General features: G+C 48.2%; 1 protein-coding gene and 1 long non-coding RNA gene across 3 annotated transcripts in view; one reads left to right on the top strand and one right to left on the bottom strand.

Annotated features, from left to right (window-relative positions):
- fat3b (FAT atypical cadherin 3b) overlaps positions 1-15,418 on the bottom strand; it is a 76,091-nt gene that overhangs the window by 32,971 nt on the left and 27,702 nt on the right. For both annotated transcript variants that reach the window (XM_058086456.2, XM_078787615.1), the window contains 23 exons: positions 15,060-15,374; positions 12,875-13,085; positions 11,158-11,229; positions 9,156-9,292; positions 7,318-7,593; positions 7,035-7,245; positions 6,753-6,967; positions 6,533-6,691; positions 6,324-6,445; positions 6,071-6,253; positions 5,892-6,006; positions 5,544-5,813; positions 5,034-5,384; positions 4,788-4,961; positions 4,193-4,723; positions 3,555-3,919; positions 3,329-3,482; positions 2,306-2,413; positions 2,049-2,232; positions 1,520-1,740; positions 972-1,424; positions 751-885; positions 295-685 (listed from right to left, as the gene is read on the bottom strand). In XM_058086456.2, coding sequence (XP_057942439.2) covers positions 295-685; positions 751-885; positions 972-1,424; positions 1,520-1,740; positions 2,049-2,232; positions 2,306-2,413; positions 3,329-3,482; positions 3,555-3,919; positions 4,193-4,723; positions 4,788-4,961; positions 5,034-5,384; positions 5,544-5,813; positions 5,892-6,006; positions 6,071-6,253; positions 6,324-6,445; positions 6,533-6,691; positions 6,753-6,967; positions 7,035-7,245; positions 7,318-7,593; positions 9,156-9,292; positions 11,158-11,229; positions 12,875-13,085; positions 15,060-15,374 — 5,353 coding nt within the window. The remainder of the gene's footprint in view (positions 1-294; positions 686-750; positions 886-971; positions 1,425-1,519; positions 1,741-2,048; positions 2,233-2,305; positions 2,414-3,328; positions 3,483-3,554; positions 3,920-4,192; positions 4,724-4,787; positions 4,962-5,033; positions 5,385-5,543; positions 5,814-5,891; positions 6,007-6,070; positions 6,254-6,323; positions 6,446-6,532; positions 6,692-6,752; positions 6,968-7,034; positions 7,246-7,317; positions 7,594-9,155; positions 9,293-11,157; positions 11,230-12,874; positions 13,086-15,059; positions 15,375-15,418) is intronic.
- On the top strand, positions 5,673-7,533 carry LOC144894550 (uncharacterized). The gene is made up of 3 exons (XR_013625162.1): positions 5,673-7,024; positions 7,087-7,300; positions 7,408-7,533. It is a non-coding gene; the product is annotated as an uncharacterized LOC144894550 (long non-coding RNA).

Below are 15,418 nucleotides of genomic sequence, written 5' to 3'. Positions count from 1 at the left end.
CTTCATCATTTCAAGTTACTGGAACACCTCATTTCTTCTCATCATACTATCTGATTCACTGCAGAAAAACAATCATCAAAAACGAGAAACAGACGCTCAGTTTAATGAGCTAATGGCTTCAACTTGACAGGAAACCAACATGGATTTAAAGATAGTTGGCTTTTTTATGCAACAACAACACCAGAACTAAAAGAGAACTAAATCGAGTTTGACATTTACACCTAAAATTCATTTAGGATTTGACCTTCAATAACGGCGCCCTCATTAACAGCTGCAATATCTGCACTTTCTCACCAGTGATGTAAAAGCTGACGAGGCGGTTCTGATCCGCCCCGTCTTGATCTCTGGTCTTCAGCACCGCAACAACCTCGCCGAGGGGGTCGCTCTCCTTGACGGCCCCGCGGTACAGCTGCCTCTCAAAGTGCGGCGGGTTGTCGTTGACGTCGGACACGGTGATGGTGACCACGGTGGTGGAAGAGAGGGAGCGTGACTCCCCCAGGTCGGAGGCCAGCACCTGGAAGCTGTAGCTGGAGCAGGCCTCGTGGTCCATGGGGCTGGTGGTCGTGATCCAGCCCGTTTTGCTGTCGACTGCAAACACAGAACTGGTGGTGACGGTTCCAAGGGGTTGGAGGTCTTTTGTCAAGTCCCGGTTGTTGGTGAGGAGAGGCCCCAGACTGTAGGTGACCTGCAGGAAGTGAACATTGTCAAGGACGCTTACACACATGAAGAAGCATTGCTCTTGTTACACACTTGTCCATTGGAGCCCCAGTCGGGGTCCAGGGCTCGCACTTGTACCACTCTGGTCCCGACTGGCATCCCCTCCATTACCGTGGCAACATAGGCTTCAGTCTCAAATGCTGGATTGTTGTCGTTCACATCCAAGACCTGCAAAGTGGAGAAAACAAGAATCCTGATGGCATCTAATCAAGGTTGACAGTCGTGTAGAAGGTAAAAATGAGTCTCTTACTGACCTTGACCTCGAGGTCCACGCTGGTAATGGACTCGATCAGGTCCCTTCTGGTCGTGGCTGCAACCTTGAAGCGATAGATGCTGATCTGTTCGTAGTCCAGTGGCTTGACGAGGCGGATCAGGCCGGTGTCACCCTCCACCAGAAAGGTCCCCCCGTGGTTGCTGTCGGGCGTCTCCCCCCCGATAGAGGTGAAGGATCCGGTCTGCCCGAGGCCCATGTACACGGAGCCCAGTGCCATTCCCACCGCCGTGTCCTCAGGAATGGTGAAGGAGTACTGCGGCTGGCTGAAGGAGGGAATGTACGCGTCCGGAGGAACGACGTGGATGAAAGCTGACACCAGCGAGTGTTTGGCCGGTGAGCCGCAGTCGGTGGCTTTGACGAAGAAGGACAACACGGTGCCCTGGAGGTGGTCCACGTTACTCTTTGTCATCATCCAGCCACTGTCTGACTCCACCTGGACACCAGGAACAATTAGGACATATGCTAACACAACAGTGGTACCGCTAACAAAGTAACGTTGTTGCTATTCCACGCCAGGTCCACACTGACCTCCAGAACGTCAACCAGCGACAAGCGGGCCTCACTGTAGAGGGAGTAGATGATCCTCCCATTAGCTCCGGCATCGGGGTCAGTGGCCTGGATTTGCGTGACCAGGGATCCTTTGCCAACGTTGGCTTTGATGCTCATGCGGTACTCCACTGCCCTGAAACGTGGCGCGTTGTCATTCTCGTCAGCCAGAACCACTCGCACCGTGCAAAAGGAGGCACGTCCTGGAAAAGACAGCAGGGAGTAAAATACGGAGAATCAGAGTATATCCTACGTGTGCTAATGAGGAACAAAGCGAACCACAAGCTACCGAGGGAACTGACAGTATATGACATTTATTCATCCATTCATTTTCTACCGCTTATCCTCACGAGGGTCGCGGGCATGCTGGAGCCTATCCCAGCTGTCTTCGGGGTACACCCTGCACTCACATTCATACCTATGGACAATTTGGGGTCGCCAGAGGGCTCCCCCAGGATTTGAGAAGCACTGGCATCGAGTATGAAAACAAAATGAATGATGCTATTGATACCTCCGCCGTCCAGGGCCATGACAGTCAGCACAATGTCCATGTTCTGAGGATTCTCTCGGTCCAGCTTTTGCAGGGTGGAGATGACTCCATCAGCATCGATGGTGAAGTGACGTTTCCCAAAGTCGTTGATGAAAGAGTAGGTGATCTGGCCAAACAGCCCGGAGTCCTCATCTGTGGCACGGACCTGGGGAACAGGGGTACACAGTTTGAGCTGGTCACATCAAGACCACGACCACAATGAGAATAGGTCGACATACCTGGATAACCTTTGACCTTGGAGGTACATTCTCTCTAACTTCCGCTAAGTAGAACCTCTGGCTGAATACTGGACTGTACAGGTTGGCTCCCAGGACTCGAACCACCACCTGGAAATCACTGGTCATCAGCACGCCATCATCGTAGTTCTTCAACTTACTCAATTATTTTCTTATTATTGTCTTATTTATCTGTATTGTTCACGCAGAACTCTAAACTACAAATGGAAAGCAGTGAAGCATACAAATTGCAAATTGTATGCTGAGAATGCAGGCTGCTCGGCGGAGAGTGGTTAGCACGCAGGCCTCATAGACCCGAGTTCAATTCCACCCTCGAATGCATGCGTGGGTTTTCTCCGGGTACTCCGGTTTCCTCCCACATTCCAAAAACATGCTAGGTTAATTGGCGACTCCAAATTGTCCATAGGTATGAATGTGAGTGTGAATGGTTGTTTGTCTATATGTGCCCTGTGATTGGCTGGCCACCAGTCCGAGGTGCAGCCCGCCTCTCACCCGAAGAAAGCTGGGATAGGCTCCAGCACCCCTCCACGACCCTTGTGAGGAGACAGAATGAGAATGACAAATTCATGTGTTGGTAGGTCGCCACTAATATTGGAAGTTCTCCCTGCCTCTCCCGACAGTGCACCACGCCTCCCAGAGGTGACCCCCCCACTGAACTAAGTCAAGGAGAAATATTCCGGAAAGACAAGATCTTGGATGCAATTCTGGATGCGTGTGACCTTTTTTGGCCTCCTGGTGGAATAAAGTCTTCTTATTATTCCATAAGTGTCCACACTTAATGTAGGCAATTAGAAAAGAGCCGATGCTGCAAAACATGCAGCTCCGAGACGGAACGTTCCACTTGGCAGCTGGTGCTGTCAGTAAATCTGACGTGATGTGAACGCGCATTAACCTCTGACCACCCCAGCCGAGCTGCTTGCCAGCCATACTGGATATCAGTAATTGACGCCGCGGAAGAGGTCACCCCGGCCCACATGCAGGCATCAATCCGGATGGTTGGTTCACCTGCGCCGTGTTGGTGAAGACGCCATCTGACACGGACACGTTGAGCTGATATGAGAGCTTCATGCCTTGTCGCCTCTTGTTAGACAGACGCAGCACGCCGGATTCCTCCTCCATGTTGAACGTCATCCTCTCGTTCCCGGACACGATGCTGTACCTGAGGGCGGGAAGCTTACAGCACTGGAAGTGATGGAGAGATGACAACTTCTAGAATTTTCAAAGTCCTCACCTCAGCCTCTGGGCGTCACCGATGTCGGCATCTGACGCCTGGACGCAGGTGACAAAGTGTCCCCGGGGTGCGAGCTCGCTGACGAAAGCCTCGTAAAGAGACTGGCTGAAGTTGGGGGGGTTGTCGTTGGTGTCGGCGACGGCCACCGTGACGCTGACGTCGCTGCCGAGAGCGGACTCGCCGCTGTCTGTTGCCCTGATGATGAAGTTGAAGCGCTGCGTGAGCTCGTAGTCAAGCAAGCGCGCTGTCAAGACCAGGCCGCTGTCACGTTCGATGTGGAAGTAGTCGGTACTGTTGTAGAGGTCGGATACGATCTGGTAGCTCACTGCAGAGTTCTTTTCGGAGTCTTGGTCCTGAGCGGAAACCTGCAATGGGACGTGTTTGACATATTGACAGTTCAAATATTTATTTAGTTTCAGGTTTACAGGCAATAATAATTTGGATTTCATGATTTGATCCATTGTCTTTCTGAGGCCAGACGGTTTAATTATGTTGGTCTTAGAGTCATCTTGTGTAAACCTCACCAGTGTATTATTTGGAGAAGGTCAAGAGCTTTCCCTGAGCAATTCTTGGGGAAATATCAAGATCCACTCAGGAATAACGCGGCCGCTGATATTATAACTCAACACTGCACACACCTGCAAGACGCTGGTTCCAATCATGGCGTTCTCCGCCAGCACGGCCGAGTACGACGGCTTTTGGAACAACGGCGGGTTATCGTTGACATCCAGCACAACAACATCCACGTCCACTTCCGACTTGGCCCCCGTCAATGTGTCGGTGGCCCTGGCGGTGAGGCGGTAGTACTGCGTTGTCTCATAGTCCAGCGGGTAGACCACGCTGATGACGCCCGTGTCGAAGCCGATGTCGAACTGGAGCGAAGGGTCACCACCAGCAATGGTAAAGATGATGCCCTGTCCTGTCGGGCTGGTGGCGTTAACGCTCAGGAGTGAGGTGGACACGGGCACGTCCTCTGGGACCGTGACGCCATAGAAGGGCTTGTCAAACACCGGCATGGCTTTATTGAGCACGGTGATTGGAAGCTCCACCTCACTAGACAGGGACGGGGCGCCGCCATCCGCCGCCACGATGACCACCTTGTACTCCGCGTTAGACACGTCCGTCCCAAACGCTGTTTTTAACATCAACTCCCCTGTTACTGGATTCACCTGTACAGTAGATTTTTACATTATGATATAATTCAAAACACTTCTGAATATGAAAAGGAATCACCTGGAAGTTCCTGTGTGGTTCTTTCAGGCCGTAGGTCACCTGCCCGTTCACACCCAAGTCCCGGTCAGTGGACAACACCCTGAAAATAGACAACCCAGGTTCTGATTCCACCTGTACTGTGGCATAGTAGGGTAGGTTCACAAATTCAGGGGCGTTGTCGTTGTCATCTTCGATCTGAAAGATGACATCATAAGTCAACTTAAGTCTTCATAAGACGACCAAGCCACATTTGGACGTTCATCTCACCTGCACCCTGACCGTGACCCTTGCCACCTTAAGTACCTCATCCTCTTTACGGACTTCCACCACCAGCTCGTAACTGTCCCGCTCCTCACGGTCAAAGGGGACCCCGGTTGTGAGCAGCGCCCCGCACGTGGGCCGTATGGCGAAAAGCCCACCGGGATTAAGCAGCGAGAACATGAGCGGCTCATTGAGGCCGTGGCCCACGGCGTTCACCACGGCGAGTGCGGTCACGTCCCATGTGTTCTCTCGAACGGAGGCTGAGTAGAACGAGGCGGTGAAGGAGAGGCCACTGTTGATGGCTTGACGGACGAGCACCGTGACCAAGGCTACGCTGGAGAAACGGCCATCCCAAACCTCGGAGAAGCAGATATAAAGAGTATTATTACAGGTGAATTGCACGACGGTACTAAATTTGGCCTTGTATTATTATTGTATTCTCATTAGCGTTTGTGCAGCGTTGACTAATTAAGTGCCCGTCTATTTATGTCAGCAAACGTGGTTCAATTGTCTGACCTTCACGTTGAATCGATAGCGGTCTTTGCTGAGGTTCTGATTGATGACCGTTACAACCCCACTGCCGCGGTCCATGGTGAAATGCTCCAGGTTTCGGTCCACCAGAGAGTAGACCAGCTGATGGGTGTGGGAGTGGTTAGGCTCCGTTGTCATGTCTGGATCAAACGCTTCAACTCGCAGAACCTCAACACCCATGTAGGTTGGCAGCAGGAGGATGGTCTCGTACATGTCCTGAGAGAACTTTGGGGGCGAGTCGTTGATGTTGATGACCTAAGGTATTCAAAAAAGGGGACACTACCACAGTGAGGTAACTGCTTGGAGACGTGGACAAATGTGTCGGCTGTGCACCTTTATGAACACCTCAGCAGGGCTCTCAGCACTTTTTGGAGGCTGGCCACTGTCGCTAACATGAACTCTGAAGACGAACTCTGGGAAGGTCTCGTAATCCACACTGGAAATGGTCCTGAAATACCAGAACCAAAAAAGTAAGACGGTCTCAGCTAAAAAGGGTTTTTCCTTGCTCCTACCGGATGGATCCGGTCCCTGGGTCCACGCTGAAGAACATGCGAGCGGTCTCGTCTATAATCTGAAACACCAGCAGGGCGTTGTGACTGCTGTCGGCGTCGGTCGCCCGGATGACCAGAGGGTTGCCGTCATCCGCCAGAACCACACTGTTGACCGGGGCTGCCTCACTGATGGACCCCACGTACCTACCACAAGGAAGTCCAACATGGGGGTCCACGGTTCTCGGTCCAAAAGCACCAACACTAATTTTCATACCTTAATTGCTGGAAGACAGGAGCATTATCGTTGACATCCCCCACCTGCACCACGACTGTGGCGCTGGCCTCCACGCCCGCCATGCTTAAAGAATGAACCAAGAGGAAGTAGGATGGTGTTTTCTGACCACAAAAAGACACGTGACATGTTGTAGACACCAAATGTCATATCCCGATCTTAGCACTTGTTAAAGTGAAACAGAAACCAACCTCGAAGTCAAAGAGTGTGCGTGTGCTGATGACACCGGTGTGATGATTAATGAAGAAGCAGTTTTCCTCGTTGCCCCTGGTGATGTCATAAACCAGTGCTGAGCGGCTCAGTGCGCTAACGGCGGTCACGTAAGTTCCAACGGTGCTGTTCTCCATAATCTGCATGAATACGTAATCATCTGTGAACTACTAAATGACACTGAGATGTTTCCATCTTTACCTCCGCCTGATACTCCTTCTGGGAGAATTTTGGTTTGGACAAGTCGGAGAGCATCAAGGAGACACGGACAGAAGACGAGGCCATTAGCGGAGGAAATCCGTTGTCGGTGACTTGCACGGTGAGCGTGTAAAAGCCCACGGAGGTGAGCTCCAGCTCCTTGGCGATGAAGATGAGCCCTGTGTTGTTATTGATGCCAAACACACCCCCGGTGTTGCCTGAGAACAACAACACACGTATTACCTTGGGAAATACACAGAGCACAATTCCAGCAGGTATTCCCACCTGCTTGTATGGTGTAGGTGAGTTGTCCATTGATGCCATTGTCTTTGTCCAGTGCCGTGACTTGCAGCACTGACGTGCCGACGGCAGAAGACTCGTAGGCCACAGCATCGTAAATGGTGCTGGTGAAGTACGGAATATTGTCATTTGAGTCCTCCACTGCCACCAGGATCCGGGCCAGGTCCCGGTTGAATGGGAACTCCTGATCTTTGACCTGAAGCAACATGGGACCACATGAGGAGGGTGCTTGGAAACAATTTAGGTCAGAGGTAAGTCTTCTTCTCACCATGACAGTAAGGATGTGCTGTGTTCGAGCCTCGTAGTCTAGTCGGTCTGCTGTGTACACGACACCCGTGCTTGGGTTGACCCTGAACAGCCTCATGCTGGCCGGGTCCACGCTGCCGTAGATGGAGAAGCTGAGGCGGCTGCGCTCGTCCATGTCCGACGCCCTGACACGCAGCAGCTCCGTGTCCACCGGGACGTCCTCTGACACGCTGATGTCGTAAGCCGGCTGAGAGAAGACCGGAGGGTTGTCGTTGCTGTCTTGGACGCGGATGAAAACCTGACAGGGAGGAACATCTTCATTACCTTCAAGAAGGCAAGAGCCTCAGTGATGTTGATGGGGTCTGTCATGATAGCAAACAACAATGGCAGTTTTCTACCAATCTTACCATCAATGACTTTATGCAAAGGCAAAAGTCCTGTTGAAAGGTTAGCGAACTCAGATCATTATTATAGATGAGGTAGCTGAGATCAGGTGTCCATCCGATCAAAGGTCAAATCTTAGAGAATCTCTCCAATGTTACTATGGGTTTTAAGGACAGCATGGGTGTGAGAGTACCCCGCCTGTAGAGGGCGCCCATCTGCCACACATATCCTTACATGAGGAGCAATGAAGCACTGACCGAAAATTTTCTTTCCCACTAGCGGTGCCTTCAAGAGAATGCCACCCTGGGCATTTCCCCCATGTGGCCCGTAGCTAGGACCGCTGCTGTAGTTGTTTTGCCTGTGTAAACTGCATTTAGAGGTAAAAACAACATGAAAACCAGAGAGGTGTCTGTGGGTGAAAAACAAGCAGAAGATGGAAAAGCAATCACAACCATTGTACAATCATAGCCAAACTACGGTCCGGGGGCCACATGCGGCCCACCAAGCGTTTGAATCTGGCCATCCAGTTGCTTTCTAAGTATTTCAAGCTGGCAACATGACTTGCAAGTTGGTTGTCTTATTTAGTAAAAAACAACAACACCAAAACTGTAAATTAAATAGTTTGATGTGGTCTGATGTTTAAAGTGTTCCTGGAAAAAGGGACATGAGAACATACAGCTTATACAGATAAAATTAGACAAATAGTTCAAGGAAAAGGCTGCACGGCGGTTGAGTGGTTAGCGCGCAGACCTCACAGCTAGGAGACCAGGGTTCAATTCCACCCTCGGCCATCTCTGTGTGGAGTTTGCATGTTCTCCCCGTGCATACGTGGGTTTTCTCCGGGTACTCCGGTTTCCTCCCACATTCCAAAAACATGCTAGGTTAATTGGCCACTCCAAATTGTGAGTGTGAATGGTTGTTTGTCTATATGTGCCCTGTGATTGGCTGGCCAACAGTCCAGTGTGTACCCCGCCTCTCGCCCCAAGACAGCTGGGATAGGCTCCAGCACCCCCCGCAAGCCTTGTGAGGAAAAAGTGGTAGAAAATGAATGAATGAGTTCAAGGAAAATTATAAGCATGTGTGTGTGTGTTAAATATAAGACAATTTTGTGAACTCAGTGCGGCCCATGAGTCCAAATATTTGCACCACAACCATCTGGCAACATCTGGACTGTCCTGAAGATGAAAGGTGTACCGGTGTTCTAAGTAGACATGGAGCAAGTAGACCAAGGAAACAGAAATATGAGAGCTGGAAAGAACCTAAAACAACTGTAGTACCAGTAACAACCTGCAGAGGGCAGGTGTCATGAAAACAATGGCTACACCAGAAGATGCAAAGCACTCATTAGCAAGAAGAAGAGCAAGGTCAGGCTGGAAGTACAGAGATGTTGAACTTTTGAGGATCAAGGTCATGTCAAAGACAAAATACTAAATGCTAAAAATTTTCTTTTTGTCTTCATGTCCTGTGTTAGCATACCTGCGTAGTGGCGACGTTGGTGCCATCAGTCACCTGCACCGTCATGTTGTACACGGTCTGCACCTCAGCATCCAGCGGGCGGGCCACCACCAGAGTCCCCACCCCCACTTGGAGGTCAAATTGCATGTCGAAGCTTCCTGCGGTCACACACACATTAGCCCGTTAACATCCACGGCCATCTCAACTCCACCGTGCAATGATTGCGGCCATCTGGGCCTGCAGGCGGAGCGTAATAAAGTGAAGTGAAACGCAACAACATGGCGGCGCCCGTCAGCCCTGGAGCGGTTAGTGGCCACGCAAACATCTGTCTTATCACTCCCCAACACCAGCCATTGTGCAGATAAAAAAAAAAGCGAGCATACAGTTTAGGGGCTTAATGTTTGATTCCAGTCCGGGAGAGAATTGATACGCGTTAGCTATTCACCACCATCCTCGCTCTCATCCCTCCACATATCTGAGGGCTCCGGCGCCTCTCGGCACATGAATACTGATGGGCCACTTTTTCACAGAACCAGCGAGGCGTGTTCAGCCAGAGCCAAACACTGGGCTCCCAATACGTTGCTTTTTATGCTTGTTTTCCTCCAAGGAGAAGAAGGGCAATATTACAGTCGGGCTGAGGCGTCTCGGAGTGTTACCGAGCATCAAAGAAGGAAGGAAAGAGGGGACCCAATTACAGTAAAGTCTCGTTATATCGATATTGTCGGGAGTCGGAAAAAATATCAATATAACCGGACTGTCGATATATCCGATCCTGCACCGAACTGCATTAAAAGTGGGCAATAATGCACTCGACATTGTTCTATAGTATAGAACAATGTCGAGCAGCTTAAATCAATCTTTGCTTAAGGATTTCAATACCAAAAAAGAACACGGCGAACGGCTGCTTCCAGTCAACTCATCTATACACACGAGAGAAACCACAAACGATAAAAAGATATCTGAATACAACACAATTAAATACATGTATTTGTACGCTTGTGTCTTCGTTGGAATAGGTGTGTATGCTATGTCAGTTGGTTCTTCTGTTGCAGGCATGTGTTTGGCCAGCTATGTGGGGCGGGTTGAGCATGACCTGTGAACCAGGAAGTGCGGGAATCGGTGTGTGTGCTGCGCTCCGGTGGTGGAAGTGTGAAAAATAAAGTTGACTGGAAGCAGCCGTTCGCCGTGTTCTTTTTTGGTATTGAAATCCTTAAGCAAAGATTGATTTAAGCTGCTTTTGTATCGATATAAGCAGACCAAATTGGCTGGCGGGAGATGAAAAGGGCATCGTAGTAACCGGATTATCATAATAACCGGGTATCGTATTAACGGAACTAATTATATCATAAAAGGCTAGAAATTTGCCGGGAAATGAAAATAGTATCGTAATAAGTAGTAATTCGTTATAACCGATATCGATATAACAAGACTTTACTGTAGTTCTTTTTTGTGAACGGAATGAACGAGGTCGCCGCCCCTAAAATATCCATTCAGTCCGTTCAGTTGCAAATGCTTTTTTTGATTGGATGGAGAGTCAGTTCACCGTTCCTGCGGGCTTTATCCTATCGTCGAGCCTCGCTCTGTGGGTGGGCGGGGTTAGCTGACTGAAAGACCGAGATCGAGAGATTGATCGTTCATTCCGTTTACAAAAAAGAACTAGTTCTTTTGACTCGTTCGTTCATGACCGACACACCACTAGTCATCACGTGTTGTTGCGCTGCTGAGTTGGAACGAATGTGAACATGAGTGAACGGACTCAACATGGCTGACCGGGTCTATGACCAATTGACTGAAATGAACGAAATGAACGGCTCTTTTTACTGAATGAACCAGAATGATCCAGTTCATTGGAATGAACGGTTTTACCCACCACTAATTCAGCCACACAGTGGCTGTGTGCGCTGTTTGTATTCGTCCGCAGTCGCGCGCTATAACTAGATCTCAAGCCAATCTTGGATTCACAAACCAAAATTACACCGACAATTTCTACCAAAAACGTAGTTTAGTTTCGTTTTCACCTGACCTGTGTCGAGCGAGCAGTTTCTACCGCATGCATTCTGCGGAATGTAGAACATTTCTCTTGCCACTCGTCCACCTGCATGTGAAGAAAGTGTAAAACCATTAGAAACAAATACCAAGAAAATCAATTGTAACAGGAAGTGAAAAGTGACAGCGACTGGATAGACATACTCCATGATGGACACAGTTGGAGGTATACCATTGTCCCAAATGTCCTACAAAGATGCAGAACTCAGGTTGAGGGTTGGAATCTCCAACTGAACATCTCAGTGTGGAGTTAGCATGTTCTCAGCGTGCTTGCATGGGTTTTTACCAGCTACTCTTACCTCTGCCCACATTTCAAATACATGCATGTTCATCGAATTGGAGACTCAAAAAGGGCGTGTCCAAACTTTCTCCAGCAGAATACATAAAAATTGACGGATGTTCCATGTGACAGTGGGGACTTGGGTTGTTTTTTTTTTCACAGTTTCTGACATTATTCCTGGTCTTTTCATTCTGTTCCACATGTTGTCTGTTTGGACTGAATGCTTCACCTTCATTCTTGGGAGTCCACCTTGGTGTTCATTCATTCATTTTCTACTGCTTATTCTCACAAGGGTCGCAGGGGGTGCTGGAGCCTATCCCAGCTGTCTTCAGGCGAGAGACGAGACGAGAGGCGAGAGAGTGGCTAATTAACCTAGCATGTTTTTGGAATGTGGGAGGAAACCGGAGTACCCGGAGAAAACCCATCCATGTAGAGAAATTACAGTAGCAGAAACTGACTTATGCATCAGTTTCTTGAAAACTACAAGTCAGATAATTATAAGCAGCTGGTGGCAAACCTCCTCTTCTTTGTCTTTCTCTTTGGGCTTTTCCCTTCAGGGGTCGCCACAGCAAATATCAATCTCCTCCATCCAACCCTGTCTTCTGCATCTTCTGTCTCTCTCACACCAACTCCCCTCATGTCCTCCTTCACTACATCCATAAACCTCCTCTTTGGTGTTCCTCTACGCCTCCTACCTGGCAGCATCCTTCTACCAATATATTCACTATCTCTCCTCTGGACATGTCCCAACCATCTCAGTCTGGCCTAAAGGACTTTATCTCCAAGGCCTCTAACATGGAATATCCCTCTGATGTACTCGTTCCTGATCCTATCCATCCTGGTCACTCCCAATGAGAACCTCAGCATCCTTATATCTGCTACCTCCAATTCTGCTTCCTGTCTTTTCCTCAGTGGCACTGTCTCTAGACCAAACAACATGGCTGGTCTCACTCCCTGAGTCCTACAAAGCCCTTGGCTGGAATATGTTGCTACTTTTGTCCATGTAGTGTACTCGTGACGGACATTGCATCCCACACCAGTGGTCTAATAAGTATTCAGACATTGAGTACAGAAAGGTGTACTTTTCTTCTCCCATCGTTTTCCAGCCTGTTTTGGGGGCCATTGAAGCGTGAAAGAAAAGCCAACGATTATAACGATGTTTCCCTGTTCATCAAGTCATTTTTAATTAATGAGTGTGCGTCGTGTTGATTATTTTCAGAGCGAACCACAGTGAAGTAAAAGGTCATAAAAATCAATTAGTGCTGCATGTTGTCGCCGCACGGATCCAAAATTGGAACACAGTGGTGCACATCAAAGTATTGATGCTGACACGTTGCGACACAATGCTGCTTGTGCAAAGTGGTGCCTCATGCAAACAAACAGTCCCACTCACATGCTTTGCAAGTGGTCTTACCGACAATGTTGAACCAGACGGGGGTGTTGGACTGTCCCACGGCCACCACCCCCACGGGCTGGGCCACGGCGGCTGTTTCCGCTACGGAGAAGTTGTAGCAGCGCTGCGTGAACAGCAGGGGCAGCGGCGAGGGCGTGGGCTTGCGGATCCACTCCACGTGGAGTTTGACGGTGGACCACAGAGGGGGGTCGCCACCGTCCTCCGCTTTGATCTTTAAAGACAGAAAATGAAAAATACTTCATTGTAAAAACATTTCTATGACATATGTAACACAGTCCTGCATGGAATATACTGTAAACCATGATTCTGGAATACACCAAAATTATCCATTGGAATTTCACTTCTACTTCCTTCGATTTGAATTTGAATTCTGCAATTATACTTTTGCAATTTAGCATTTGCAACCTCAATTCAATTTTGATTTTTTTACAAGTTTGACAGCAACATAAGGAAAATCCAATTAAAAAAATACACAGTATACAGTAAAGTCTCGTTATATCGATATCGGTTATAACGAATTACTGCTTATTATGATACTATTTTCATTTCCCGGCAAATTTCTAGTCTTTTATGATATAATTAGTTCCGTTAGTACGATACCCGGTTATTATGATAATCCGGTTACTACGATGTCCTTTTCATCTCCCGCCAGCCAATTTGGTCTGCTTATATCGATACAAAAGCAGCTTAAATCAATCTTTGCTTAAGGATTTCAATACCAAAAAAGAACACGGCGAACGGCTGCTTCCAGTCAACTTTATTTTTCACACTTCCACCACCAGAGCGCAGCACACACACCGATTCCCGCACTTCCTGGTTCACAGGTCATGCTCAACCGGCCCCACATAGCTGGCCAAACACATGCCTGCAACAGAAGAACCAACTGACATAGCATACACACCTATTCCAACGAAGACACAAGCGTACAAATACATGTATTTAATTGTGTTGTATTCAGATATCTTTTTATCGTTCGTGGTTTCTCTCGTGTGTATAGATTCTATACACACGAGAGAAACCACGAACGCAGTTGGTTCTTCTTATAAAGTTGACTGGAAGCAGCCGTTCGCCGTGTTCTTTTTTGGTATTGAAATCCTTAAGCAAAGATTGATTTAAGCTGCTCGACATTGTTCTATACTATAGAACACTATAGAATACTACAGAACGAGTGCATTATTGCCCAGTTTTAATGCAGTTCGGCGCAGGATCGGATATATCGACAGTCCAGTTATATCGATATTTTTTCCGACTCCCGACAATATTGATAAAACGAGACTTTACTGTATATATATATATATATAAATATACGTACACTAATTCCCTGTTTATGGTGGTTAATTGGTTCTAGACCCCATCGTGTGTGTGAATTTCCACGAAGTACGATCCCTTCGTTATAAATGGCATAGTTTTGTAGTTAGAGCATAGATGACCTTTTTACAACCTTCTAAATGCCGTATTTTCTGGACTATAAGTCGCTCTGGAGTATAAGATTAAGTATAAGGTTAAAAAAACATACATAAATCGCACTGCAGTATAAGTCACATTTTTTGCAGACAACACATCATCTTGGAAGGCAAGTTCTAACATTAATAAAACAATAGAGAACAGGCTGGATAGGTGTAAGATATGCTAACACAATGCAGCTACACAAAAAATAAACATGAACAGAAAAGGTGTCCACTTTATTTTTTCATTTATAAGTCGCAGGAACAGCCAACCTATGAAAAAAAGTGTGACTTATAATCCGGAAAATACGGTATGTTTTTTAACATTATTAGAGTCCTATAGATGTGACATAACACCCCTATAGTAACTTTTATACTATCTATCCATCCATCTAACAGTAAAAGGAACGTGATGTGGCTTTTTGTGGCATGGTGGTCTAAAAAGTAGCAAAGCCTGATGAAGTCATTTATGAGCAGGACATTTGTTTAGAGGCGGAGGCCAAAAACTGCTGTTTGAGCTCATGGTGTTGATGTGATTGAGTGCCAGCAGACTGAAATATAAAAGCAATTTTATCCGCAGGTATGAAATTTATCTTTGCCAACTCATAAAAAGAAATTCAGACAATAAAAAATGGATTCGTGTCTGATGAAAAATGGCCGGTGTGGGTGCCGACAGAGGCTTATGAATAAATAGAAAAAGAAAAACATGCATTTCCATGCAGGTCAGAGGTCAAACCTACAGTGAGGACATGATAGTGTCCCGCCGGTACCGCCTTCTTTGACGACACCATGGCGGTACGGGGGTCGATGCCGAACATCTCGTCCGGGTTGCCATCCAGGATGCTGTAGCTGACGTTGGCGTTGGCGCCCAGGTCACGGTCGTGCGCAAAGACGCGGTAGACCGGCTCACCCCGTCTGTTGCGGTCCCGCTCGGGCAAGCTGATGCGGTAGGTGACCTCGGGGAAGACGGGCGGGTTGTCATTCTCGTCCTCCACGTGGACCATGACCCACACGGTGGACTGGCGGGTGGTCACCGGCCCATCTATGACTGTCACCTAGGAAACCATGCGACACGTTTGTGTGCTTTTAGCAGATGCGG

The sequence above is a fragment of the Doryrhamphus excisus genome, linkage group LG21 (genome assembly GCF_037039965.1).
Source record: "Doryrhamphus excisus strain RoL-2023G ecotype Guam linkage group LG21, RoL_Dexc_Guam_v1.1, whole genome shotgun sequence".
NCBI classification, from domain to species: domain Eukaryota; kingdom Metazoa; phylum Chordata; class Actinopteri; order Syngnathiformes; family Syngnathidae; genus Doryrhamphus; species Doryrhamphus excisus.
Note: the sequence above shows the minus strand (reverse complement) of the source record. Positions and strands in the feature narration are given on the sequence as shown.